This window comes from Heliangelus exortis, chromosome 12 (genome assembly GCF_036169615.1).
Source record: "Heliangelus exortis chromosome 12, bHelExo1.hap1, whole genome shotgun sequence".
In the NCBI taxonomy this organism is placed as follows: Eukaryota; Metazoa; Chordata; class Aves; order Apodiformes; family Trochilidae; genus Heliangelus; species Heliangelus exortis.
The window spans coordinates 20,769,902-20,797,865 of NC_092433.1; the positions used below are offsets into that span (position 1 = coordinate 20,769,902).

Here is a 27,964-nt window from a genome sequence, read left to right on the forward strand (position 1 = left end):
AAGGGAGCACATCTCTGTCCCTGCTCCTGCCCCGCTGTCACCGTGCACACGAAGGTGTCTTGGAATTCACCTTGGACAGACACTCCAGTGGCCTGACACACAACAGCATTTATCAACTTCCTGCTCTTCTCCACAGGCCAGCAATGAACAAACCCCACTACATCTTCCCCCACCACCACTTTTTTTTTTTTTTTTGATGCCAAGAGGTGCAGAAAACAAATTCCATGATTGGCCTTGTATTGCTCAACACAGCTGCTACGTACCTCCACACGCACACACGCACACAAATAGCTTGGAAAAAAACCCAAAATCAACCAACATCTCTAGAGAGGACATTTCAGAGACAGTTTCTGAGGTAAATCTACTTTTTTTTTTTTTTTTTTTTTTTTTTTTGTAAAAAAGTCACTGAATTCTGTACATACTTTGTTTTAATATATACTTCTACATATAGCGTGTGTTCTCCAGTGCCAACACATAGACCCACTGCTGCCTCCTCCTGCCGTGGGACCACAAGCTTGGGCAGTGTTCCTGCGTGGGTGGGGGGTGTGTGCACACACCTGCAGAGACACAGCCCCTGTGTACAACACCCAGACACCAGGCCAAGGATGCAGCCCCTGTGTACAACACCCAGACACCAGGCCAAGGATGCAGCCCCTGTGTACAACACCCAGACACCAGGCCAAGGCCACGCACTCTCCCCCCGTTAGGGGAGGTCCTTCTGCAGTGGGGTTTTGAATCCCTGCTCGGCCACGCTGCCGGCCCCACTCCCACCGCCCGAGGTGCCGGCTCCTCTGCACCTCCACGGCCTACATGGTGCCCGATTTGTCTGCGGAGCTGCTGGGGAAGAGCTTCTCGGTGGGGGTGACAGCGGGGCTGCCCACCCCCGAGCTGCTGCTGCTGCTGGAGCGGTGCTGCACCACGGGGCGCACCGGGCGCATCGGCGGCGGCCGCAGCTGAGCCCCGGCCAGGCGGGCAGACAGGGCTGGCTTGAAGGTGGTCATCATCTCCGTGGTGGAGCTGCTGCTGCGTCGCATGGCGGCGTCGGGGTCCCGGATCAGGATGGTGTGGAGGGGGCTGGCGGGCTCCGAGTTGGCGGCACCCATCGGGGGGTTCTTCATGGGCTCCAGCGTGTCCAGGACCACGTCGGGCGCCTGCTTGGCCGTGTTCTGCCTCTCCAGCTCCCGCAGCTCGTTCAGTGCCGTGCTCATGGTCTTCTCAATGTCCTGCAAACGTCACCAACAAAGGGCTGTCAGCACCCTGCCACGGCATCACCCCACTCACCTGCACCCCATCCTGTGGAGAGGACCCCGTCCCTGGCATCTGTGTCTGGGGGGAGAGGTGTCTCTGACCCGAGGCAGAGCCTCCATGCAAAACAGGAGCTGCAGGAGAAAACAAGCCCAAGCTGTGGCTGCACAAAGGCATCCTGTGTCTCACATCAACAGCAGTCTGCTCAACAGCTTCAGAGGGAACAAGCCCTGAGCATTACGAGTGATGGGGTGGACACCAGACTGTCCACATCTACAATGAGACAGGACACCTCCATGCTCCCCCACAGCACTGAGGCTGTTTCTTCCCCAAAAAAGGAGGCCCTGCAGCCTCTAGCAGATGCACAGGATCTCTGCTGTTCCTGTGCCTGCAGGGCAATGGCACACATAGGGTGGAAACACACCAGGATGTAGGTTCAGTGAGCAGCACAATGGCAGCTCTAGTTAACCCTCCTTGCTGTTCATGTGTAGAGGAGCCCTTAATTTTACAATGCATACAAAATGCTCAGTGAGCCCCAGATAACCCTGGGAGGATCAGCTCCAATTAATTCTACTGAGCTGTTCAGATAATCACTGAAAATATTATTCTCCCAGAGCTAAACCTCAGGACTTGCAAGTCCAGCAGTCCTACAGACTTCCAGGTAAATATTTCCATCAGCTGAGCAAGAATCTTTTTCAAGGTTTAGAAAACCAACCCAGGACCCAAGGTAACTGTGCATCTCCTGCTCAGCATTCCCCCAACCTTCTGGAGGCTCCAGACCACAACTCTGTCACTGCTCACACCAAACACAAGCTCTTGATGGACAGAGAAGCCAGACAGCGTGCTGCAGAGCAAGAGAACAAAGAGCGTGGCTGGTGGAAAAGCAAACAGGGCAGCAAGAGTTCTTCCTTTCTGCAGCCATCACTAATTCCCCTACTAACAGCAGCTGATTCTAGGGGTACCAGCCTGCCAGGCCCTGGGGCACAGGGAATGCTGCTGGATGGGCACCCCCGGGCAGCCCCACAGTCCGAGGGTGGCACGGAGCAAACCACTGAAATGCAGCCCAGCCCAGCCCAACCCCGGGGCCTGTGGGACACAGACACATCCCCCCGAGGGACTGGAGAATTCTGCAGTCTGCTCTGTGAAGAAACCATTCCCCAAGGGGTTAATGGGACCAGTGTAACCTGACCCACACCTGGCTGGGGGCTCCTGCCCACCGTGGGGAGAGGAGACCCAGAGACTGTGCTGGAGACAACAGAACCGAACCAGCACCATGGGGTTGGTGATGCTGCATGGCTGGGGGTGTCACACGAACATTCTGAGGCCCTGGCTACACACAGCCACTAACAAACCTGAAGCACTTTCCTCCAAACACTGCACATCAGTTACATTCCGATTTGGAAAATCCAGTTTTCTCCTCCTAATCTCCTTATGGAGTGTCAGATGAAGATAATCTGCTTCCCTCCCTGCGGGGGGTACAAGCTGCCAGCACATTTAGTGGGGGATTGAACGTTTCCGCCTAGGGTGTCACAGAAACAAGGTTTGTGGAAGGAGGCAGCATCCTTCATTAGAGAGCTGATGGGGCTGGAAAAGCAGGGAAGCTGCTGGCTGCCGAGTTTTTGTCTTTGGACAGTCACAGCTCCAGCAGCTCCCAAGTGTGTGGGACAGAAGGGGCTCTGTGCTGCTGCCTTCCAGCCTCTGGGTCCCTGGGCACCAGAGCCCCTTCACAACCCTCTTACCTCAGCAAGTGCCTCTGCTTCTAGAGATTTGTGATCTCCAAGACTACTGTGCCTGGTGGATCCACAGGCGGGTCTCAGGGGGTGCCCCTCAGACAGGGCCTTCCTGTCTGGGAAGTTGATGCTGCCCGCGCTGCCGAACGTCGCCATCCTGCGCTTTTCAGGACTCTCAATCCTGCCCCTGTTTAGAGGGATTTTGTGGGGGCTGCTGGGGCAGGCGGCTGCTCGGGGAGGAGTGTCTATGCCAGGCCCCATCCCTCGGGGCGGGCTGTGGGTGTCCCCCCCGCTGCGGCGGCGAGGGATGGCGGCACCATCAGACCTCAATCTCACTCTGCAAAGAATCCAGCACAAGACCCCGTCACTGTCCAGCAGATCCACGCCCTCTGCTTCCATGCTGCAAGGCAATGGCTCAGCCCTCAGAGCTCAGATCAAACCAAACCCGAGCCTTTCAGCTCCAGAAGACTAAGGCAAAGAGGGAAGACAGACATTTTAGGCAGTGCCAAGAAAGGGACAGCATTGCACCTCCTTTAGTTGTTAAGCTCTATGTTAGCAATGCAGACAGAAACCCCTCCACACTCACACCACCCGCAGTGCTCCCTGGAGCCTTCCCCTCTCTCCTGCCCACTGCTCACACTGACTCCCCACACGTGTCAGTGACCACCAACACCTCCATAGGAAACTTGAGAGTTTTCCTACCGGCCCAGCACTCCCCCAAAGCCATAGTCCACGATGTGATCTGTTGGAGACTGGATGTCATTCTTGGAGGAGGCTTTATCATCCAGCAGTGGCCCGCTGCTTGCCTCGCTGTCTGCCTTCTGACTCAGGCTGTCGGAGAACGCATCATCCCTGGGGAAAGGAGACCTCCATCAGGGCCCAGCCACGGTGTGGGGCTGAACAGCACCCCTCTGGCAGCTCCAGGCTTTCTTAACAAAGGGCTGGAGCCAGGTCACAACTCCAGACAGCACCCAGAGCATGGAAAAAGTGAACAGCACATCTCTGTGGACCACCCTGGGGTCTGCCCAGAGGCCAGGTGGGCACTGAGCAATGGCAGGTCAAGGGGGCACGGCCAGTGTTAGGCCTGGGTCACAGAGCTTTGAGGAGGCAGTGACAGACAGGGTTCAGGCACACTGAAGACAGCATTTAGTGCTTGAACAAGAAACAATCCAAGCCAATACATAAAGAGAGCAGAGGTGAACAAGTTCAGATTACCCAAAGTCATTAAATCTGGGAAAATGTGATGACCTGCTCCAGGTGGCCAACATGGAGCTCACGTGGGTATCAGATTTTACCATCCTGGCCAATACACACCACTATACTCACATGTCTTGCACCACAATGTACTGGTGGGGTATGAGGCCATCCACACCGTTATGTCTCCCTTCCCACCAGTCTTCTGATGCCCGATGGTACAGGAGGAGTGAAGCCCCTTTCTTAAAGGAGAGCTCTCGGGGAGACCTTCCAATGTAGTCAAACTTTGCTATGGCTTCAATCTGCTCCACTTCTGCAAAGGAGAGAAGCACATAGAGAGAAAAGTTTAGTTCAACAATCACAAGGGCACAATAAATCCAAACAAGAGGCATCTCTGCCACCCTATCTTTCCCAGAGCACTCACACCGAGTACAAAAGATCTCCTTTTTAGACTGATCAATTCTTTTTGTTCTTCAAGCCTTCCCGGGAATCTCACAAACTATCAGCAATTACAAAAAGCTACAAACCAGATTGGGAGTGGTTGAAATTTCCCTCTGTGCATATGGCATCATCACCCACACTCCTGTTTTCTGTCTATAATGTGATTTCTTTGGTTACAGGACCCCATTATCCTCCAGACTGGGATCCTGTCAGGCTGTGTCAGACACTACAATCGAAGCCCCACTTACCTTCTCTTTCTTTCCTTATCCTGGAGACATTTGGGCCTGAATTATTGATGAGTAATGAATCCCCCTTTGGGATCCTCACCAAAATGATGACACCAGCTCTGGCCAGGCAGCTGCTCTGTGTCACAGCCCACGCCTGCAGACCTGCCCAGCACCCGACCTCACCACTTCTACACTTCTAACTCAAGCACTACCAAACACCAGGGATTCACAAATGGGGAGCTCAGGGCCTGAAATTCAAGAGGGCTGAGGCAGGACTTCACTGTGGGAGGTTGTGTGCCCACCAGGAACCTTGGAATCATAGAATCATAGAACAATTCCAGCTGGAAGGGACCTCTAAAGGTCATCTAACCTTTGAGGCCTTGGCCAAGGGCATCACAGCGGGAGCTGCTGGTGCACCCAAAGAGGAACCCATCCCAGCTCATTCCGATGCTCATGGCCATTGCAGCACCACCACTGGGGATGTCTTGCAGGAAATGCAGCAGAGGAGGCAACCAGGAGGACCCTCACAGCCCCAGTAAAATGCTGAGTTCCTCATCAGGGAGGATGCATGGGGTGAGGTGATGAAGGAATATGTAAATTCACAAAATAAAGCTGCTCCCCTTCTCCACACTTGCACCAGAGTTAACCACCCAGAAACTCCAATCAGAGCTATTAATGGGACTGTCCAAGCATAAAATTGGCTAAATGGCAGCTTGCTCTCCCTCATCATCCTGCCTGCTCCTGCTTGCAGCTGAGAGCAGAGCCTGAGCTGCCTGACCCAGCTGCGCCCTGCCAGCCAGGCCAGCCCTCCAGCAGCAGACAGGGGAGCACACATCCCCTCCTCTTCTCATCAGCCACTTCACACATCGTGTCCTCGTGTAACCACAAAGAAGGAAAAGGGGAAAAAAGACAGATATGGGATTAATGGAATCAAATAGAATAGCTCCAAAAAAATCAACCCCTTGCACCCTGCCACAGAGTCAGAGCACTGTGCAGGTCCATCAGCAGCCTGTGATGGAAACCTATAAGCAACACTTACGAATATACATATTATGGATTGCCAGACACCAGCCCAGCCCCTAACCTGCCCAGGAGGGAAGCCCCTGCTGCCCCCCTGCAGGCACAGCCTTTCTGGCAGCCCCAGCCTCAGCCTGTGCTCACCATCATCACTGGTGTGTGGCTCCGTGCCGTTGTCATGCTCAGCCTCATCGATGGTGCCCGGCTCGCTGTGAGGGCTGTCACTGAAACAGAATGCACCAAGCCTTCAAACGAAGAATGAGATTCTGCTCCTGAGGCACTTAGCGAAAAGTAAGCTGTTGAGGGAAATCCTGGCCCCAGTGACACTTGGAAGAGTTATGGGTTTAGTTTTCACAGGACTGAGATGGTCATTTTAAATCACGGCAGATTCCTGAACTTGCTGTGATAACAGCAGCAGACATTCACACCACGACCTTTGGGCCCAGAACACCATGTTCTGTTGCTCATGCACCTTCCTCGTATTTTTATCAGTGAGGATGGTGGCAGGTGATGAGTGTCAGGGCAGACTAGGTCTCAGAAATGTACAAAATTTGCACACAAATTAGTGCAAGTCTGTTACAAACACCAGTTTGTTACAACTCAGATCTGAATGCGAGCTTAGAATTCCAGCATGCTCCAGACAAGCATGCAACATCACTTATACTTCCAACCTGGGGGGTTGTTTATGGAATTTTCCTTTTCTGGGTATACCAAGGTGGGTGAATTGTGCACCAGAAAGACACGATTCAAGGCAGCCAGGTAACTGGCTTCAAGTCCTGCCCACAGTGAAGTCCTGCCCCTGCTCCTTACCAGTACTCCTCCCCTCCAGTCATGCACTTCTCATAGACAGGTCCTTCCAGCTCTCTGTGGCTGGGGAAGATGCCCTCATGGTTAATGATGATGGTTTTGATGACCTCATTGACATGGGCTTGGCAGGACACTGGATCCTGCCCGTCTGGAATGTGCATCAGCGTGGGCCCGAAGCAGATGGCCAGGTTGTAGGGATCCATCATGTTCTCATCGCTGTACTGCGACAGGCTGCAAGCACACGTGTCAGGAAGGTGAGGTGCTGGATCTCCCCACACACTCAGAAAAATCTCCCACCAACAAACCCCCACAGCCCAGGAAAGCGAGTGTCACCCAGCTGCACATCCCCTGAAGACACAGCCACAGCTGGGCAAGGCTGAGGAAGGAGCAAAATACAGCACTCCATGGCAAAACCAGAAAGGACTCATGCAACAAAGCCCTGAAAAAGAGGAGGGCAAGGAGAAACTCAGCAAAAGAGGGGAAAAGGTGACTCACTGGTTAAGGAAAGCAAACAGGTATCTCATGACAACGATGACAGCCCGGGGCAGAGTGACAATGATTTGCTGGATCTGATGCACTCTCTCAGCGGGGCTCTCAACTTCTGGAACACAGGGATAGAAAGCACATCTTTAAACCTCCCCAGGAGCAGGCAATGTGGCACCAGAGGGACCTGCTCCAGAGCCACTGCACAAGGGAAGCAACAGCCTGTTCCTGGCCCACTGGGTGGGCACTACAATACGAGCAGAGAACTGGGGTCTTCCATGGCTGAATTCACAGAGATATTTAGATTCAGCATAAACAGCAAATAAAGACATTTCCATGGTTTTATTTTGTATACATTATTTAGTTAATTCCTCTACAACTGCTCTTCCTCTTAGAGCACTGGAAAAGCACTGCTTGGCTTTCTATTGCAGATTTTCAGATGAGATTTCTACTCACGTTGCTCTTGTGGATTAACCAGAGGGTCCTTCTGAGCCTTCTGCTCCAGTTCCCCACTGGTCTTAGTGGGAATTTAATCTGAACAGGTTCTGAGACTCACTTCTCTCCAGAGCAGTGCATGAAGCCCACAGCTGCTACCAAAAACCAGCTTCCTTCTGCTGGAAGGAAGGTGCCTTTGAGCTGTGGTGCTTCCAGAGCCAGGCATCAGACAGGTACCAAAGGCTTCCTGAGAGCAGTCAGCCTCAGATGCACGGAATCAACCACGTCAGTGCAGTGATGCTTACTTTGCTATGCTGGCTCAAACTCTGACATTTCCTAATCATAATAAAATTCACTGACAACATAGAGCTGGGCTGACATTTGTTAAAAAATTCTGAGCACAATTTGGCTTCAGTCCAAAGATTGAAATCTTTATAATATTTCATTTGGGAATTTTTTCTTTTTTGAGGAATGTTTTTCATCTCCTGTTACTGCTGACTGGACTCTGCAAATAAGAACTACAGTAACAGATATCTGTTCTGAAACCCAGAGGAACAAATTGCCTTGAAGCACTTAGAAACATTTCAACTGGCTGCAATTCAGAGGAAATAATGGAGTAATCATCAATCACTTGACTATACAGGCACACCCCTGAGTGAACCTTAGCAAAGTGCCTTTTCTGTCCATCTAATTCTCACATGCATTTGAGTAAGTCTCCAGGTAAGCTCCCAGTGCCCTGAAGGCAAAAGGGAATGCCAGCCTCTCCTCTGCCCTAGCAAGCCATGGCAAAGGGGGAAACCATGCAGCTCTGCACCTTCCAGGGCCACTCAGGGCCCACAGAGATGTGAAGCAGCACTTGGGGTAAAACACTGGCTCAGAGCACCTCAGAGCCAAGAGAAATGAAGGTGGCTTGATGATGTGCTGTGGTGGAGAGCCCATACAGCTCAGCTGCATTTAACCTTTCCAGTGTAATTACAAGATGAGACAGAACATCCTACAGCAAGGGTGACATTTTACTGAGCAGTGGTTCTCAAAGGAAGAAATTTCTTCAATCTGTTCAGGTCAGGACACCCATTACTCAGCCTATATGTACGTGGCAGAAAATCAGATGCACTTAAGGTCAATTTTTTTAATGAGGACCAGGCACTTTAAGTCATTTTAAATCTATCTTTAATCAAAAGGTAGCAATAGCAGCAGGAAAGAAAGAAAAGGAAAAGGAAGATTCTTGCTGAAACAAGAAAAAATAGAGAAGAAAATCTATCCAGAAAATTAAGAGAGTTTGTTTGCAATGAAAAGCTCCCAAAAGCTTAATAAATTGCATAAATTTGCATTAATTAGGGATGGATCCAATGCACAAGCCTATCTGCAAGCACAGAGACAGATCACCAAGCAGGTTTCCTGGCACTGGGGGGGACCCATCAGCCTCACAGCTCCCTGCTCTGCAGCCCTGGGCAGGGCTCAAGCTCCCTGTGGCACAAAACTGGTGCAGGAACAGTTCCCTGTGTCTGCTGGGTTACAGGTGTGCTGGGCTGTGTTACACATCTAAACTGAAAGGCAACAGAGAAAACCCTAAGGCTACTATATAAAACAACTGTTCTTGAAAAACAATAGGAAATTCTTCTCATTCTGGAACAAGCCCATCCCTGCATCATTCCCCTCTAGACACCATCTGTCTCTCTTGACATCACTACATCTCCAGCAGTTTTGCACATTAACATTAAGGAGCCCTGAGCAGTGAAAGCCAAGTGAGGGACACTTCAGCTCATGGTCAGCAGCCAGAGACCCCATGTACTGAGTCACTCCAACAACCCCAACACCTCTCCTGTGACAGAGTCATCCTGCAGCCAAAGAGCACAACATGCTTCTCCATCATCTCCCAAACATCAAATTCATTCTGCCTTCTTTCTTTCTTTCCTCCAGGGGAGTAATTTCCATGACTTGCCAATAAATAAATGTCATCGCTACAAGGTACTGAGAGAAATAAGCCCCAGCTGGGATATCTGTTTCTTCTGTTGCAGAGGAACAAGTGGAGCAGGGAGGAGAATTCGGGACAGAACAAGAAGAAACCAGCAACCTAACATCAATCCCAGACCCTTCATTATTAAAAACCCTCAGCTTCTCCCTCTGGCTCACATCCCAAAGTAACTTTTATTGCTCTCACATGTACTTACTTATAGTAGATATCAAATCTTGAAACCTTTCCTTAGGAAAGAGGGGGTTTTCCAGTCCTCGGAAATACAGCTTCAAGACTCCAGCTACGGAATTAATGTCACGTTCATTTTGATCATCAGCAAGGGGATCTTCACCTGCCCAGAGAAGAGTTTTTATTTCCAGAACTACTATCAAGTTGGACTAACACAAGTGTTTTCAAAAAAATCAGTGGGAACCCAAAACTACCCACAGGTCAGAAATGCCCCTGTGTGTGGAAGACAACGCTGAGCATTTGACAGCAAGAGGGGCATTTAATTGGGTAGTTACACAGCACCATGCTGAGACAAACTATTTTTTGGCTCCTGCCTGAAGCTTCCATGCTCCTCAGTAATGACTATGGAAAAATGAAGCAGTGACTGTGCACCCAGCACGTTGTGGAGCCTCCCACCAAGCACCTCTGCTGGGACACAGTGCCCCAGCTGCACCCCTGCCAACCCACCTCTCTCAAAGGAATTCTTGATGTCGTTGACTTCCACCTGGGAGCCAGGAACTCTGAAAATGCCCTGCTGCTGAAGGCCTGGAAAGGAACCATGGCTTAGAAAAGGTCTGTGTAGCTGTTATGCAATGCTTTTTGGTAAAGAACAGCAGAAACTGGGAGTCCGTGCACTTGTAGAGAAAGGCTCTGAGAGCAGGAAGGGAGAGCCTGTTATGATTAATTCCTGCTCCTCTTCTCCAACCAAGGCTCCCCCCAGGTCAAAGCACTGAAAGGGCTCCTGTTGTCCCGGGGCCTGAGCGAGCAATTTAACCTGAATAAGTGCTTACAGGACTTAAATATTTGTCAGTCATCCAATGCCACGTCACAGTCATTGCCATTGTAACTATAACTGAACCATCTCACCAGGGCTGCAGGCATCCCTGCTGCATTTCACTGCTAACTACAAGCATTTAATTCTCTGCAGAAAGTTCCTCCTGGTAGTACTGAATCAACTTACCGTACAAATTGATGTAACGAATGCAGCTTTCTACTACAAGTGGAATAGCCTGTCCTGAATCCTTCATGAAAGGAAAGAGTAAAAAAAAAATTACTTGTTTATTGATAACAAAGCGTGGGAAATGCATTAAAGTTTGCAAAAACAGAGACTTGAAAATCAGTACCATTGAGTTTAGTAAGAGGACAGGCAAGAAAAGGAAGCGTTACACACATCAAGCCATCAAAAAGTGCTGAATATACTATGTGCAGTCAGCTATGCACAAAAATAAGCTTTCACTAACGTGTGTGAAAGACTGCTGCTCGCTATCTGGTTGACACAGGACTGATGCAACAGGATCACAGCTATTCTGTTTCAAAGGTGTAATGCTGAGCCAAAGAAACGTGTGCTATACCTGTCTGATGAAATAAGCTTCCAGTAACAGAGCTTACAACAATATTTCCACCTAAAGAAAGAGCTATTGTCAGTAGATGCTAAAAAAAAACAAACAAAAAAAACCCCAAAAAACAAACCACACCAAAACACCAGTGTGTGAAATGAGCTGCCTGTATCTGAGCCTGTGATGAGTTCTGTGATGATCTGAGCCACTTGAGTTTTGTTTCAAAGCTGCTTCACGCCAGGCCCCTCATGGAGGGTGCCCAAGGTGGGATGTGAGCTGTGTCTGACTGCCTAGCAGGGTGTTTATTTTCCTTAGGGTGTTCATTTTCCTTAGGGGCTGTGTCTGGTTGTTTTTTCCAGCAGAGTACAGTTGCATCTCTCTGGTTAATCTGCTCCGTCTCCTGGACGGGCCTCCAATAAATACCTGATTTCTCGTTCGCGCATTCCTCCTTCCTCTGAGAACACAAAAAAGAGCAGCAGAGCAGGGAAAAAGAAGAGATTAAGCAAGGATAAGTTCAGTTAGAGGTAAGCATCTCTTTCGGAGGCCATGAACGCTCAAATGCAATGGCAGCTTAGCGAGGTCCAACCCCACCTTGGGGCTCTCCACCCTCCCTCCCGGTCCCTGCCACGCTGCACCCCAGCATCAGCACTGCACAAACAGCCTCTCGGATTTCTCCCCTGCCTGACCCTGTGGCACCCACGGGAGCCCCAGGCCGAGGGCAGCCCCTGCCAGGCTCCAGGAGAGCCGTACCACAGCACTATGGTCCCCAGCCTCGGGGACCCCTCTGCCAGCACAGCACTGTCCCCAAGGAGCCTCCGCTGGCACAGGACACCCTACTGAGAGGGATTTCCACTGCTGCTAATTCCCCCTCCACAGAGCTGGACTTTAAGGAGCATTACTTTATTAAATATCAGTTTAAGCAAGGAATAATTACGAGTATTAAAGAGATTACCAGCTCTGTCAGCCGGGGCTGTACATGACTTGTGACAGTGCACTGTTTATGAACACTGCCCCTGGGCTTACAGATGCACTGGAAGAGCCCAAGAGAGTAAATGAGAGCTGGGCAGTGACCATTAGTTTACCTAATCCAACAGTCTGTCATGACACTTCCTACAGTATTTTCACTGAAGCTTTCCTCAGCACAGGATTAAACACACTGAGTAACAGGAACAGCATCACTGCCTTTGGAAATCCTCCCAGCAGCCAGGCTACAGCTACATGCTGGATTTTGGAGGACCAGCAGCTGGAGAGCTGGGAGTATCCTTAAGAGACAAATCCCACATCCACATCTCTTCACTGCTCTTCTCAAATCTGGGATAAGTTCCTGGGATGAGCAGGGCCCAGTGTCCCCTTCTACTGGGACTGCACTGGTATTCATTGGGTTCATCCCAGTGCACCCCAGATTAAACAAAGAAAATATTATGGCCCACATCTCTGAAGGCCTCATCCTGCACATTATCAGCAAGGGTTTGGAGGGAATACCTCAGCAGCCACTTAGGAATCTCTCTGTTCCACCACTGGAAGCTGAGCACATGGTGCCAGCCCTGGGGACAGGCACTGGCATGGGTGGCAGTCACCTGCAGCATCTCCTCACCCAGCCACCCCAGCAGCTGGCACTGGGATGAGCCAGCTGTGTTACTGGGACTCTGGTGTGCTCAAGGGCAGCACACCTACACTGCCACTGGACCTCAGCCCCCGGCTGCCACTCCTCACACCTGGGAGTCACTTTCTGGAACCTTCCTCCTCACCCAGGAGGAAGACAACCACCAAAAGTGTGTGGAGAAAGGGCAGGCAGGGGGATCTGTTGAACCTCAGAGGGCTGGGTTATCCCTGCTGTCTGTCTGTCAGTACCCCTGCCCAGGGCAGGCAGGAGGTGATGGGACGGGGAACAGGAGGAACACAGGAGGAACAGCAGCTACGGAGAGAAATCGTCATGGAGGCAAAGTGTGCAGTGTCCATGTGGGCTGGGTGCAGGGTGGAGCAGGGACCCCAGTGAGGAAGGCAAGCAGCCAGCAGTCAGGACAGGAAAGCCACCATTACATTCACAGCGTTCATAAACTCTTACTGTCAGCCAGCAAGTACCTGAATGAACGTTTCCATATTGCCGTTAAAGAGTTTATGATTATAGACTGAGAGAGGCCTAGGTCTCCTCATTTTCTGTGGCTTAGGGGGAAGACATGGGGGCCTGGGAGAAAACGGAACAAAAGAAATCAACAAAACACCAACACAAATGCAATGGCAGGGTGAGAATAAGGAATAAACCAAACAGAAAAACCCCTCTGCGAGGATTCACCCGTAGCTCCAGGCACTCTGCAGTGCCCCTGCCCTCTGCTTACTCCCAAGCCCTTTCCAGCAGCCTGGGGACACCCCAGCACTATGTTGGGTCGCTGGTTCTGGAGCCAGCACCAGGATGGCCCTGCTCACACGGGTTCCCAAGCCCAGGAGGAGCTGTCAGCAGCCCCAGCAGAGCCAGACCTGTTCACTATCACTGTACATGTAACTTCAAGGCAAAGTCAGGACTGCAGACTTTACTTCAGTAATAGATTCAAATTAATCTTGATAACAGAAGCATTTAACAGCAATAAGCTAGCCCACCCAACACTTTACACCTCCATAATCTTCCAGTGTTTCCCTATCAGACTGCAACCCCAGCTGCAGCCACAAACAGCAATCTCACTGTTGCTATGGGCTTCTTGAAGAGTCTGAGTTTCTGCTGTAAAAAAACAGTCATCAGCTATACCAACAACCACAGCTTGAATGAACAATGGCTGATCAGGAATGCTCTTCATGCAGAACTTGCTTCATTCAAGCCAGAGAGTAAAAAGTCTGCTAAACACAGCTGGTCAGAACTGTCTTTGGTACCCACAATGTGCAGATGCAGCTCTCCCTGCCTCAGATTCCAAATATCAAACTGCTGCTCAGTGTTTGTGCTAGAACCAGGGATGACTTTTAAAAGTAAAACAAAGGACCTGGTGCTCAGCAGGATGTTTAACACCCACCTCCTACCTTCACCAGTTCAGCACTCCACCAGCCTGGAAAAAAACCACTGAGAGCAGCTGAAAAGCTCAACTCATTCCTTTATATATCCAAAATAAGCCACAGCTACCCATGGAAAACATTGAGGTACTCCTGTTTACTCTTAACTGGACTTCATTCTGCTCATAGATGGCCAGAAAGAGGGAACTGGGAACACTTCCACCTCTCTCTAGCAGACTCCTGTTTGGGACACGTTCACAGGGATGTGAATGGTCCTTTCATCTTTCTGGAAGATGTTCCCAGGAGTCAAACCACCAGACAAAGAGGTGAGCCCAGTCAACACCCATGAGCAAACACACCAGCAACTCTGTAAGAATGGAAATGGCTGGCATGTGCACTGGGAAGTGGTGTGACCTTACCCTACCAGCTAGTGACTGAGGGTCCTCATCAGCCACGGGGAGCAGACCTTGAAGACCCTGTTGACTTCAGGAAGGGGAACAGACACCTGTTGCTTCTGGAAATGAGGCCACAGAAATGTAGGACTTATTTTAGTGATCAGGGTTTTGGAGGGTTGCTTTCATTACCACTATTCACATTTTGCTTTCTTCTGCTGCTAATGAAGGACATACAACCCAAGTGCCTACATCTAGAAAAGGGAGAAAACCAGAGTAAGATCTCTAATGATTTCTGATCTGTCCTCTACCCCCAGGCTCTGCTGATGTCTGTAGAGGAGAGATGACAACTGCAAACAAAAGAGAGTGCCAGGACCCTGCATGCAGAAGTTCTCACCAAGCAGAGCCAAATGGGCACATGCAATTTACACAGAGCTATGATGCAAAGGTGACAGTTGTGACCTGCTGGTTCCTCAATCATGTCTTTAATGAAACAATTTGACTCTACATTCCAACAGCTTGTAACCACTCCTTCAAGTGGTAGCTGGGGAGCAGGTATGACCCCCATGCCACCTGGCTCTCAGCTGAGCAGCCCTGTGCTGTTTGTGCCTTGTCACCTCCTCTCCCTGGGGATGCCCTGGCTGGGACAGGCTGCTCTCTGTGTCTCTGGAGGGAAGGTTGTCCTGCCTGCACTTACAGCCCTGCCTGGCACAAGGAGGAGATTGTCTTTCTGTTTGTTTTCCTTTGTGAATTAAAGCAACTGCTGCAACAAAAGCAAACAGAAGCAGCAGGGTGTTATGCCATCACCCCTCATGCTCTTCCTGCTTTTGATGGTTCTGGCCTGCAACACCACCACCCACGGGCACCCACTGCTGGTGGGTTCCCAAAGTTCCCAAAGCCAAGCTCTCTCCTCATCCAGCTCAGCCCTGTGCTGGGTCTGCACGGCCAGGAGCAGCTCCCCACAGCACAGGGTGCAGTCCCCAGGCTCTGTCTGTGGGGACAGGGATGTCCCTCTTTGTCCTGATGACACTCAGCACCCTGCAGCACTGAGCCCTCCATCCGAAGGCACAAGCAAGGCACCCGTGGCCTCTGCCAGGACAGGGCCACCATCTGCTGCAGCATTCCCTGAGGGCAGCAGGGAGGCTCTGCTGGTATTGCACAGGGTTCATTAAACACTGAAATAGGGTTGCAGAAAGGTAACACAGAGGGAGGCTGGACACGTTTGAGGGGGGGGGAAGTTTGGAGGCTTTGCTGGCCCATGTCTTACTGTCAGAAAAGCAGCACACTCATAGCAAGCCACAGAGCTGTGCGGAGATGCTCCATGGACTGGAAGCAGATCAAAGCCACCTCCCTGGGACATTCACTCCTAGCACCATCTCCTTCTGGAGAGGGTGGAAGTCTGAATACAGGTACTCTCTGCACTCCCAGGCAAGGAAGTCAGAGGTGGGAGAGGCTTTCAGGGGTGTATCAAAGCCCTCCAAGTGAAGGGGGGTGGTAGGGAGCAGGTGGACACCAGTATTGCACAGTCTGAATACAACCAGAGCTCAGCTATGCCACAAGGCACCACACCGTGCTGACACAGCACTCCCAGGCACCTCAGAGCCAGACAGCTAGAAATTACACTGCAGCAAAACCAAGGGCCTGTTTGCCATCACCCCAATTAATCCTCTCCAGGCAGTGCAGCCCAGAAGCAGGGCAGTGGTGTGAGGAGCCTGGCACCTCCTGCCCCCCAGCACACAGGTACAGCTGAACCCCACCAAGCTCCACCAGCAGCCAAGCAAAACACCCTTCCCACAGCCACCCCTCCTGCCCTGCCCCAGAGCAGAGGAAGTGGAAGAAACTGCTCACCTGGTTGTTCCACATTCAGCTCTTTCACCTGGGAAGAAACAGAAGTTTCTATCATCTCTCCACATTAGTCACCACCACACACTGCTGAAAGGCACTCAGACACTCACTCCTGTTCTGTACACCCTGGGTTAATGGCTTCTGAAAGTGCCCAAGGCCTGGCAGGGTGGGGTGCTGTACAAACCCCTGCCACTCAGAGATATTAGAAACCCAAGAATCAGCCACAGGAGAGGGAAAGCATCTTCAGTTCCCAACTGATACTAAAGGCTGATGTGCAGGATTTGGAAGCCCATCCAGTCAGTAAGGGATCCACTGCAGCTCCTCTGCACTAAGTGCTCACTTACACTCCCTGGGATTGCCCAATCCCAAGCAGAAAGTTGTGTCTGACCAGGGCTGGAGCCCCTGGGGAAGCTGCTGAGATATCCCACTGCCTGCTGGAGGAGCACTGACAGCACCTGAACACACAGAGTGCTCAGTTCCCCCCTGAGAGAACAGCCCACCTCCCCACACCCAGCCAGGGGCTCATCTGCCTGGCAATATCCTCAGTCCCTGGGTGTATTTTTAGTGCTTGGATTTCATGTAAATGGCACCATATCGCCAGTGATAAGATCTGTTCATTTTTTAAAGTATTTGTCAACCCACTGAAAAAAAAAAAACTGAACTAATTTCACATGCTGTTAGTGCCTTTCTGCCGAGGCCAGGGAAGCTTATTTATTCTTCCTTTTTCTCAGACACATAAAAGGAAGCATTTGGCTACACATGCCTCCTTCCTGCTCTCCCTTGGCACCTGTGGAAAGCAAGATTGCAGCCAATTCCTCATTGAAAAAGAAAAAAATTCTACACAAGTGTTTTGCAAACCCACACTTCTTCCTAATGAGAATCAGCTTATGCTGAAATGCAGCATTTAGCATTTCAGGACCAAGTATTTTCTGAATGCCTCCATAGCAGGATGATCCCATGGCCTGGGAGAAATTCAGGAAGTTTTCATGTGAAAATCTTCCACTAAGAATTGAAATGCCCAACCCTGCACTCTTACATTTCCACTGAGCCACTGACTTGGCTCAGTGTTCACTGAGTGGAACATACCACAGGATTTAACTAGAAAGTGGATTTTAAGGCTAAATAAACTTGGCAGAGAAAATAATTTTGGCAAAACAGCTAACAAAAAGGTTTTTTGTTTTTTGGTTTTTTTTACTCTGAGATGAGGAGTGCAATTTTTGCAATGTGAAAACATGACCATGGACCATTTGTGTATATTCTCTCCTGTTGGAAAATAACTGCTGCTGGAGGAGTTACACAGCACTTTGGCACAAAACCATCAAACAAATTTCTCTCTGTGTGCCCCTCAGAAAGGTGTGAAAAGAGTAACATTCCAGGGAAATAATGACTTTGATGTCACTGCTTCAAGACAGCAGCAGCAGCCAAGCACAGCAGCCACCAGTCACTGAGGAACACACAGGCAGCAGGGCAGACTGAAAGGTGATGCCTGGCTTAAAATCATCCCATGTGATGGGAGGTTCCCCTCTGGACCTAACCCAGGACTCACCTTCTCCAAGAGTCTGCTTCAGCAAGTCGTGTTTAGCCTGGAGCTTCGTGATAAGGTTACTGCCATTCAAATACTCTTTAAATTTCTGGAATTAAAAATAAAAACCAAATGAGGTGCGTTAAGACCCTCAGCAAGAAGAGTCTGTAACTGATGTAGACTGTAGCCTGGGGGCTGCTGGAGGGGGTGGGTGAGGCTGGCAGCTCCAGCCACAGTCCTGATGATTTCATTACCCCGTCTCCTTGGTGCTGCACCTCCCGCCTGGGAATGCAAGGAGCTCCAAAGAAAAGAGTTCAAAGAAGCTTTCTTTTCTCAGGCTTCTGGGAATGGCCTGGAAAATCAAAGAGGCTTCCCCCCCACCCCCGACAGGCGCTTTGCCTTTGTGCAGAGCGAGAACTCCCAGCACCAGAGCTTCCCAGGTCAGGGGCTGCTGGATGCTTTATGCACCGGGTGACACTGACACAGCTTCTCATGGCACTGGGGGGCTGGGACACCCCCCAGCACTCCAAAGCAAGCAATCTTACAGATAGGAGGAGTGAGAGAGACAGAAATGGGAAAGGAAAGACAGAAGATGGGAAAAATCAAAAAGTCTTGCAGAAAGCATTACAAAAAAACAAACAACAAAGCCAACCACAGCTCAAAACAAAAACTATTTTTTCCTCCTGATTTGGAATAATAACATTGTAAAGAGCAAGCAGAAGGTTTTGTATGCATATTTAATATATCAGGAGATGCTATTAACTGCTGCCTACTAACCAGGCTTATACGAGGTCTTCTCCTCCTGAACTGATGGTTTATTACCTACACTCCAAGCACTGTAACACAGAACCTCCCACCTGCCTGGCAGTGAAGCACAGGACCCAGGCTGCAAGGCAGACCCAGCAGAGTTGCCTGCATCCAGAGCACACAGCAGCTGCCCCAGCTTCCCCCCTTCCTGCACGGGATGCAAACCACTGGTCCAAAATTGCAAAAGCCTCCAGAAACAGCTGCTGAAGGGTGAGGCACTGAGAAGCTGGCTGGAGGCTGCTGATTCTGCTGCTCTCCTCTGAGCCACTCCTAGTTCTGCAAGTTTTTGGTCACAAATGGTGGCTCCAGTTGTTCCCTCAAAAAGGCAGCAGCAGACACTGGAATGTCAGTGCCTATGCACTAACCTGCCACTGAGAAATGCATTCCAACCCCAAATCAGACAGGAGACAAAGACTTGAAGAGACTGAATTGGTACTTGCTCTTCACTAATGAGCACTTAAAATGGGGCTCAGCCCTAGCAATTAATGCTTTGTATCCTGTATCCATAAGACTCACTGTGAAATAGAACATTTCTGTTTCCTGCTGGTTGGCTCTCCTCTTGGCAATGTTTATTTTACTCATGTAGGTCTCTGATGCAGCTGATTTGACCGACTCAGTGGAGCGGCTGTGCTGGAAGGCGTCTGAAACATCAAAATCTTCCACTGTCAGCATGTCCTGCAAAGTCTGCATTGTGGCATCCAGAGTTTTTCGTACCTGTCAGAAATGGAAGACATTGTGGGTTTGAAGGGTGGGAAAGCCAAACTCCTCGAGTCAAAACAACCGACCCGGAGGCAGCTCCTGACACGGGGCTGTCGGTGCGGGGGCTCTGAGCACTCCAGCAAACCCCCTGGGCACGGGGCAAAAGCCCAAACACCAGACTCAGAGCAGCTCCTCACCTCTTCATTCTCTATCTTGAGGGTAGCCAGTCGTGACTGGAGCTGGTGGTACCGCATCAGCAGCTCTGTCTGCACGGGCTGCTGAGCACTGACCTGACACACCTGGGGCAGAGAGAGACAGGGGAGCAGTCAGCAGGTCGTGCACTGGCCAGACACACACATTTAAATGCCCCAGCATTCTCTCCAGCACCCACAAGTTCCTCCCGGCCTCCAGGGAGGCTGCATCACCCTATTTCTAATCAGCAGTGCACTGGATCCAAGCCAGCACAAAGCATTTTCTACACAGCATTTGAAAGCTGCACTCTGAGGTCTCCCCATTACAGCAGGGAAATCAAAACTCCACTTCACAAATCCCTCAGGCAGCTCAGCTGAGGATGAGGACCCCACCACTGGCTTCCTGATCAGGAGAGAGAGAGCAAGAGGCAGAAAAGGAGGCTGACAGGAGCAGCCCTAATGAGCAAAGTGTCTCATTAAGAAAGGGAACACAAATAGCAGCATGTGAATGCAGCACAGAGGGGTAAGGAGTCAGAAATAAGGTAACAGTGATGGTTAAGCAGAGCAGGATGCCAGCCCAGGCCAGGCAGCAAGCAGCCCCCCGGGTGGGTACCCTACCTCATCCCCCATGTGAGGCTGGAACTCGAACTTCAGTGGTGGGCAGAAGACCTGGTTGCACATGTCCATGATGGTGTGCTTGTCGCTCCGTGCGTCCAGGTTGTCCACAGCATTCTCAATGATGTCCAGGCCCTCATGGCGGGAGGTCTCCAGGTTGTACTCAGCAGACAGGTACGTCCTGAAGGTCCGAGCCAGGCTGGCGTGGAACCCCAGGTCACAGCACTGAGGAACACAGAGGAAGGGCTTGGTCACACCAACACCCCCACCCTGCTCCTGGAGGCTCACGTGTAGGGAAACAGCAAAATAAAGCACGGCACGTCCCAGAGGTGCATCAGCCCCGTGGTACCAGCCCTGTGTGCAACACCCCACGGATGGAGAGGCATAAAGAGCCACACACAGCCAGGCAGCTGAGTGACCCTGTGCTGGACACTCACCATGGCACCAGGGTGTGATACCCTTCATGGTACTGGGAAGGGCACAGGATCTTCTAAACAGGACAGAGGGACAAAAACCCAAAGCAAACCAATCCAGAAGCATGGTTCTCCCTGGCTTTCTGCTCAGCACAGACCTGGGCAGCGTGACAACAAGGGTCCCACTGGTGGCAAAGCCAGAAAGAAATGGGCAGAGGGTTGGTGCCACTGCTTGGCCTTTGCCTTGTGAACTGCTCTGCAAGCACTTTTTACACAAAGAAAACATTTCCCAAAGATATCAAACACAGATGGATGTTCAAAGCAAAGTGGCACCAAAACCCATGTCCTACAGGATGTGGAAACCCTCCTGTCCTCACTAGGAAGCTGCCTTCCTCTCAGATGGAGCAATTCCTCATGCATGACTGATCCTTCTCATGTTCACCTTGGGGAAAATGATAAAACTTGGAGCTAATTGCTGCCAAAATATTGTACATCAGACAAAAGCCTGTTTTAAAACTCCCTTCTCAATATAATTGAGTTTGGCATGTTAAGTATAGCAACAGCACAGGGATTTGCTGCTATGAACACTTAATCACAGCTGAGCAAAAAAACTCTTAGCAGCTCTCCTCCCAGTCCCCAGCAGGAGCCCTGACACAGCACAGGGCTCTGCTCTGCTCCCAGAGGAATGTGGGGGGCAAGGGTGGGCACCAAGGAAGCACTCAAAACTTGGGAGGTCACCAGGTGTTGTTCTGCAGGGAAAGGCAGGGCAGGAGAGGAGAGTGGAAGCAGAAGGAGAGCAAGGGATGAGCCTGAGGGGCTGTGAGGACAGCCCAGCAAAGCACAAGGGGCTGTTCCTGTTGCACAAGTTAGGACTTCTCTGCCACACAGATTAAAGAACAAGTGGGAAGTCCTCTCTACCCAGACTGTAACCAAACCACCCCAGCAGGCACACAGTGAGCTCACTTCAGCCCCAGCACAGCACAAACCAGAATTCTGCACCAGAACGTCACCACTGATGGACCCCAAGTGAAATATGAAAACTCAGCGGGTGCCACAAGCAGCTCCCACCCAAGAAGTCATTCCTGCTTTCTGCCAGTCTGAGGAGACAACCCTCAGCCCCCATCACGCCACAGCAGAGCTGTATTTGGTTCAGCCTGTGCTGACAGCAGCAGTAAAACCACAGGAGGATGATTCCCAGGAGGTGCAGCTTGCCTGACCCCATCTCATCTTTTACAGCAGTGAAACTACACAGGCAATAATGAGGATTTCTGCAGGACCTCCTGAATGGTCATAATCCAACATTTATCCTGCTTCTACTTAGCTTCTAATCTTGTTAGTTGAAAACATGGGCAGTTATGGACTGGTATAGCTGTGCCTTCTTAAGTCAGTAGGAAACACAAACCCCAAGGAATCAGGGCAGATTTCTATTCACCACTTGGGGCAAGACCTTGTCAGTGCTGTGAGCCTCCCCCATCAGGCAATTTCAGCATGAAGTCCTGTAAAGGTCTGCATGCCAAAACCACTGAGTGGAGAGGATGCAGCACTGCAGCTGTCCTGCCCTTCCCAGCTGAAAATATCTGCCACTGTCCAAGGGTGGGAATTCCCAAAGGATCCAGGAGTGAGCTATTGCAAAGGAAAACTGCTGAATGACAGAGTCCAAGGAAACAGGGCTCAGGGTAATAATGCCAGATTCTTTCGAGAAGAAATTCCATGTGAAATGCTCTTTTCACTTTGAATGCTGCACTGGCCCTGAGGCTAGTAGTTATTTGCCATGCCCAGAAATGGCTGCTACTGAAAATCAGGGCACTTTCCTGACATGCCCCAGCCTTGAAGTCCCCGGTGATTAGCACTGTGTCAGCTGCTTCACACACTGGTGCCCCCAGAAGAAAAGACAGAGCAGGGGCTTCCATGCAGTTCTCAGAGAAACACACAAAGGGGAGGAAAAAGAAAAAGAAAGAAAGAAAAAAAGAAAAAAAAAAAGAAGACTTCAAACTCCTGCTCCCAGCTCCAGAACAAATGGCATTTTCTCACCCCTCTCATCTCTTTGATGGAAACTAAATTAGAACCACAAATAATAATCCTTAGCCCTTCTGCAGTGCCTTTCATCTGGGGAGCTCAAAGCTCTTGGTATATTAATTCATTAAGTCTGGTAACACCCCTGCAAGGGGTGGAAATATTACAGTGTTCAACTTGAGAAACAAACCAACACCCCAGAGGTTAAACAAGCTGGGTTTGGTCAAAGCACCGTGGAAGCAGCCAAATCTCTGTGTGTCTCCCACCACCCACTGCAGGGCTGCACCAGAGGAGGGCTTGGGGCTGCAGAGGACCACGACTGCCCAGCCAGTAACCTCAGTGCCAGTAACTCCACTGGAGAGACAGGAGTGGAAACAGATATTAAAAGGTCTGCCCAAGGCCGCAGGAAACCCTGCACGAGCATCTCAACATCTTCCCTTGGGCAGCGGGATCAGGCAGCTAAGGGAGAGCCAGCTCTGCCCCAGGACACACTGGGTGCTCCAGGAGCCTGAACCACACCTGAAAGTATCTTCAGATCCTAGGAGGGACATTCAAAAAGAATACAAACTGTTTGTGTTCTCCTTTGGTTTTATGGAGGGCATTTATTTGCTGCTAAGTATTAAATATGCAAAAGACAAAAGAGTTGCACCTCTGCAGCCTGCACTCACTGCACTCCCCTCAAAGCAGAACAGCATCAAACCAAACCAGGTTACAAATGGTATTCCAGCCAAGGTATGAGAAATGCCTGTGAAAAACCAGCACCCCACAACAGCCAGGCTCTGCACATCACCAGACAGATCCAGGCAGCAAGGGAAATTAAACTGCACCAGGAGGAGGCAGAAAGGGCTGAGATGCATCAGCAGCCACATATAATTACTCAGGAAAGATGGGAAGAAGCACATAAATGCCTGGGCTGCCTGGTTTGATGAGTGCTGCCCCTCGTGTTCCCCAGCACATCTGGTGCCAGGCAGGAGAGGGGAGCAGTGGTGCTGAGAGGAGCAGCAGCCCTCAGCTTTCCAGCACTGAGAAGTGGGGGCAGCCCTGGGGAGTGCACTAAGAGCAGGCAACAGCCCAGCAGCTCCTGAACAGCTGCTTTCCTTTCAGCCAAACAAGGAATCAGGCGTGGATGTGGCAGGGAAGGACAGGATCCTCCCTGACCCCTGCAGTAATCAACACGTGCCCTGGAGCATGAGATTTGATTATTTCTGATCAAAGGTTCCTTAACTGTAAATATTACAGAGCCAAATATTACGTGGCCCTTTTTAAAACCCAGCTATAGTTATTAACCCTGTGGTCTCTGGACAAAGTTTTTTTTTATGTAATTTTTTATGGATTTTTTAATGTAATTTTTACTTTGCTCCATCTCCCTCTAGTGCTGCTCCTAAATTTTCTTAGGGATGTTTAGTGGGGTTTTTGGTTGGTTGGTGGTTTGGGTTTTTGATGAGCCAAGAGTGTTGTTTGGTTTTTGGAAGGATGGAGTTTTCATTTTGTTTTGTTGGGATGAATGCACAGGTAAATTAATCTTTTAAAGGACATCAAGACCTTGAGGCTATTCTTTCAAGCTACTGGGAAAAGCAGCTGAAAGCATCAAGAAGAAATTCTTTTCTCTAAAGGAAAAGACTGTTGCTTTTTAGTATCAACTAACAAGGTCTATCAGACAAAAAGACTGCTCACAGTCTTCAGGCAGTAAAATTTACAGACTGAATGATGCCTATAAATCATAGAACCCTTGGTACATGTGCCTGATAGGTTTAGCAAGCCAACCCCAATGTCTGTGGTATCCACCTGAGGAATAAATTGTTCACAAGGTGCAGCTCAGCTTCACCCTGGGGAGCTCTGTGTCCCCTGCACACCCTGTATGGTGGTGCCAGGTGTGACACCATCCCCAGCAAAGCACCAGCACTCAGGTGGCTGCATTTGCTCTCACAAACCCCCAGAAGAGACTCTTTGCTTACATAAATGAGTTTCTCCTCATTAGAGGCAGCAGGGCCAGGCAGAGCTACCCAGGCTGTGGGAGCAGCCCAGCTCTGAAGGTACACGGGTGGGAATGGCCACAGCATGGGCTACAAGAGATACCTACAAGTAGATCCTAATAAAGCCTTTGCCCCTCCTTTAAGCATACATTACCACATGTTTATAGGTATGTATTCTGGCCTCTGCTCTCTTAACATTGCTGCACAACCTGGAGCTTCCAGGCAAGTAAACCCAGATGAAGATTTTTTGGCACAACAATTCTGACTGCAGTTTCTGCTCCCTAACTTGACTCAGCATCACTTGACCATGTGAAAAATGGCAACACCATCAGCTACACTTCCTAGAGAGTCAACAATCTGTGCAATACTGAATTCCTCAGAATTCCCTTTATTTTCTGACTTGTCTCAGGTATGGTGACACAGCGACTGACAGAGCAGAAAGGTTTACAGGAGGCTGAACAAGTTTTTGGTGGACCAGTACACACTGACACTGTCAGATACATATTACTCTGCTAAATCCATCGATATCTTTCCTGTGACCACTTCAGAGTATTCTGCAGCCATTTTCCACAGGAATCCATGGGGATGGATAAGCAGCCTTATCTCCACTTCACATACATGGCCAAAGAGATTAACTTGGTCACATAGTTAATGATAGAATCAAGAGGGGAACCCAGGCCTTTTAATAGAAACACACGCCTCTTTCAAAGGAAGGAGCACAACAGAGTGCTTTAAATCCAAGTCTAACTTGATCTGTCTCTATATTCTTCTCTTCCTCTCTAAAGGACAAAACAAAGGCCACTGGAAAGGAGGGAGGGATAGAGGTGCTCCGTGCCGCTCCACGGCTCCTCTGATCAACCTTCACATTTCTCATTAAAACCAAAGCCCTGGGAGGACTCTCCTCCCTCTCCCTGAGCAGCTGGGGCCTTCTTCCTCACCAGAGCTGGAGATTAGCAGGACAGCTTTGTTAGAAAAGTCACCGTTCTGCAGTGATGGGAGGGCACGAGAAACACCAAGGCTGTGCCTAATGGATGACACTGAGCCCCTGGGATCTGGGGGAAATGCTGCTAATCAGCTGCCCCACTGTCCTGCTGGTTCAGATTTGCCTGCAAATCAAAAAGCTGCACATGGCAATTTGTGCTTGATATGAAGGGTGTGCAGGAGCCCCCTCACCCCTCCTGCCCTGGAGAGAACACCCAGTACATTGTTAATCAAAATACACCAAACTTGCACAAAAGGCTGTTCAAGTAGACTGCTCTTTCTTTGAGGATTTAAAACTAGGACACCCGTGTACAGCTCACACATCCCATATCTTGTTTCCTTTGGTGAAAACAACATATAATCAGGGGAATTTAGCTGCACAGAGTTGAAGATGCTTTAAAGTCCCCTGAAGGGATTCCTGGAGTGCAGAAGAAAAGCCATCTGCTGACTCCAGTGGAAGTGTCAGCAAGGAAATAAAGTTGGGAGGGATAATATAAACAGCCAGAGCTAAAATGGAACTCAGCAGCTCTCCAGGAAATCAAAGTCCCCAGAGCTCCACGAAAATAAGTCACTCTTGTTTAACAAATAAATGAGAAAGAGAGAGAGGGAATACACACAACAAGTGCAGAACCCAGCAGATAAAATAAGGTGGTGTCATACCTTGCCATTCAAATGTCTCCATGATCAAATTATTAGGTTTTTAATATGGCTAAATACATTTTATATAATAGAGAGGAAAAAATGGCCATGTATATTTACTTATTTCAATTAATGCTTAGAAAAATAAGTATGCTAGTGGGTTAGTAAAGAAGATAAACACTCCAGCACATTTTTTAATCATACACTTAGACAATGATTAAGCCAGAAGACTAACTCAGTACTTAGAGATGAGTTATTATGGGCTCATTGAAGCAACTCCAGCAGGAACAAACTCTGCATTGTGCAATCTGTACCACTATGAAGACACCTATTAAAGGAAGAAATGGAAATCCCTGGTCTCCTATCATTCCTATCATCCTATCATATCACAGCTCGTAGGAGTCACTGATACACACAGGCATTCAGTTCAGTCCCTTCCATCACTAGGAAACCTCCTGCTTCCAGCAGTTCCTGCCCTGAGGCTCTTTGTGCAAGGAGCACTTCAGCTACAGCTCAGCAAGTCCTTCCCAGGCTGGGAAAGCACTTCCACATGTGCCTGAGTGCCTGCTGAGGAGAGCCAGGGGCTGGCTCCCACTGACAGAAACTGCAGATGGAGGAGGAAGAAAAAAATCTTCAGTTTTAACAATACACCCAAGGATGCATCTGATCCTCCTAAGAGCTTATCTGTTTCAAATACAGACTAATCAGTGAGCCAGAAGGAAAACTCAGGCTCCCCTGGCTTGGTCCAAGGCAAATTCCCCTCCAAAGGCATTGGACTTTGAGAAGCTCCAAGACAACCTGTGTGTGGGAGCAGATGAAGCAGTGGTGTTGGTGTGGAGGAAAGCCCCAGGTCCACGTGGCTCTGGAGACAGAGCCAATGTACACTGAAAACCAGACCTTGGCATGCTCATGAAACAGCATGAAAGGTGCAGAAAACATTCAAGCAATTTCAGTGGTTGTCCAAGCAGTTAATCCTTTCTATGTGCCTGACCCAGGCAGCTCCATCCAGACTCCTCTGCTTATGAGCTCTGGAAAAGTGTTTGGTTCAGGTTGGGTCAAACCCTGCAGTCACAATGAAAACTCCATCTTTCACCTTTTTTTCCAGACACTGATGGAAGCAGCTTACATGAAGCATGAATATGAATCAATGACTTTGCTGTGTAATCATGTGGCCATCCATAAAGCTCAGAGAAGGCTGACTGAGAGCTGCCCAGAGAAGCTGTGGATGCCCTATCATTGGAGTTATCTAAGGACAGGTTGGATGGGGCTTGGAGCAACCCCACCCAGTGAAAGATGTCACTGTCCATGGTGGGATGAGGGGATCTTTAAGGGTCCCTTTGAACCCAAACCTTTCTGTGATTCTATCATTCCCACCTAATGGCAGCTCTAGCTCTGCTCATACATGCCTACACCAACTGGCGGGAAAGTCAAATGTGTGTGTGTGTGCAGCTGAGAGCTAAAAAACCAACATGGGGCAGGGGGGAATAAATTCAAATTTACATTTTCAAAACCCAGATGAGCATATTTTAAAGCCTCAACCATTACCACCAGGTGAGAGTGCATTTAAGGACCACACTTTGTGCAGGATGGGTGCCAGGGAGGCAGCACTTACATCAATGAGGTCAGAGACATCGTGGATGTAGTATTTACTGACAGCAGCATTGGTGGCTGCCAGGTTCAGCAGGTAGTCATTCCTGGCTTTTGTACACTTCAGCTTGTTTTCAGAATACTTGGCTTGTCTCTGAAAAAGCAAAGCAGAGTGTCAGAGCACAAACAGGATGCTACTCTCACAGCTTTTCT

The 27,964-nt window shown here is 49.7% G+C and overlaps 1 protein-coding gene across 5 annotated transcripts in view; it reads right to left on the reverse strand.

The window, feature by feature from the left end:
- Window positions 1-297: 297 nt before the first annotated feature.
- SRGAP3 (SLIT-ROBO Rho GTPase activating protein 3) overlaps window positions 298-27,964 on the reverse strand; it is an 82,349-nt gene continuing 54,682 nt past the window's right edge. Inside the window, exons 6-22 of one of the 5 annotated variants that reach the window (XM_071756389.1) lie at window positions 27,777-27,905; window positions 20,149-20,370; window positions 19,537-19,638; window positions 19,157-19,354; window positions 17,858-17,942; window positions 16,315-16,342; window positions 11,522-11,552; window positions 10,723-10,783; window positions 10,230-10,307; window positions 9,751-9,885; window positions 7,157-7,262; window positions 6,665-6,892; window positions 5,999-6,078; window positions 4,302-4,482; window positions 3,678-3,827; window positions 2,985-3,312; window positions 657-1,223 (exon numbers count right to left, since the gene is read on the reverse strand). In XM_071756389.1, the coding sequence (XP_071612490.1) occupies window positions 807-1,223; window positions 2,985-3,312; window positions 3,678-3,827; window positions 4,302-4,482; window positions 5,999-6,078; window positions 6,665-6,892; window positions 7,157-7,262; window positions 9,751-9,885; window positions 10,230-10,307; window positions 10,723-10,783; window positions 11,522-11,552; window positions 16,315-16,342; window positions 17,858-17,942; window positions 19,157-19,354; window positions 19,537-19,638; window positions 20,149-20,370; window positions 27,777-27,905 (2,559 nt within the window). In that variant the 3' untranslated portion in view covers window positions 657-806. Of the gene's footprint in view, window positions 1,224-2,984; window positions 3,313-3,677; window positions 3,828-4,301; window positions 4,483-5,998; window positions 6,079-6,664; window positions 6,893-7,156; window positions 7,263-9,750; window positions 9,886-10,229; window positions 10,308-10,722; window positions 10,784-11,318; window positions 11,553-13,180; window positions 13,284-16,314; window positions 16,343-17,857; window positions 17,943-19,156; window positions 19,355-19,536; window positions 19,639-20,148; window positions 20,371-27,776; window positions 27,906-27,964 lie in introns of those variants that run through there. The other 4 variants (XM_071756387.1, XM_071756390.1, XR_011728289.1 and 1 more) reach the window with 4 other exon arrangements.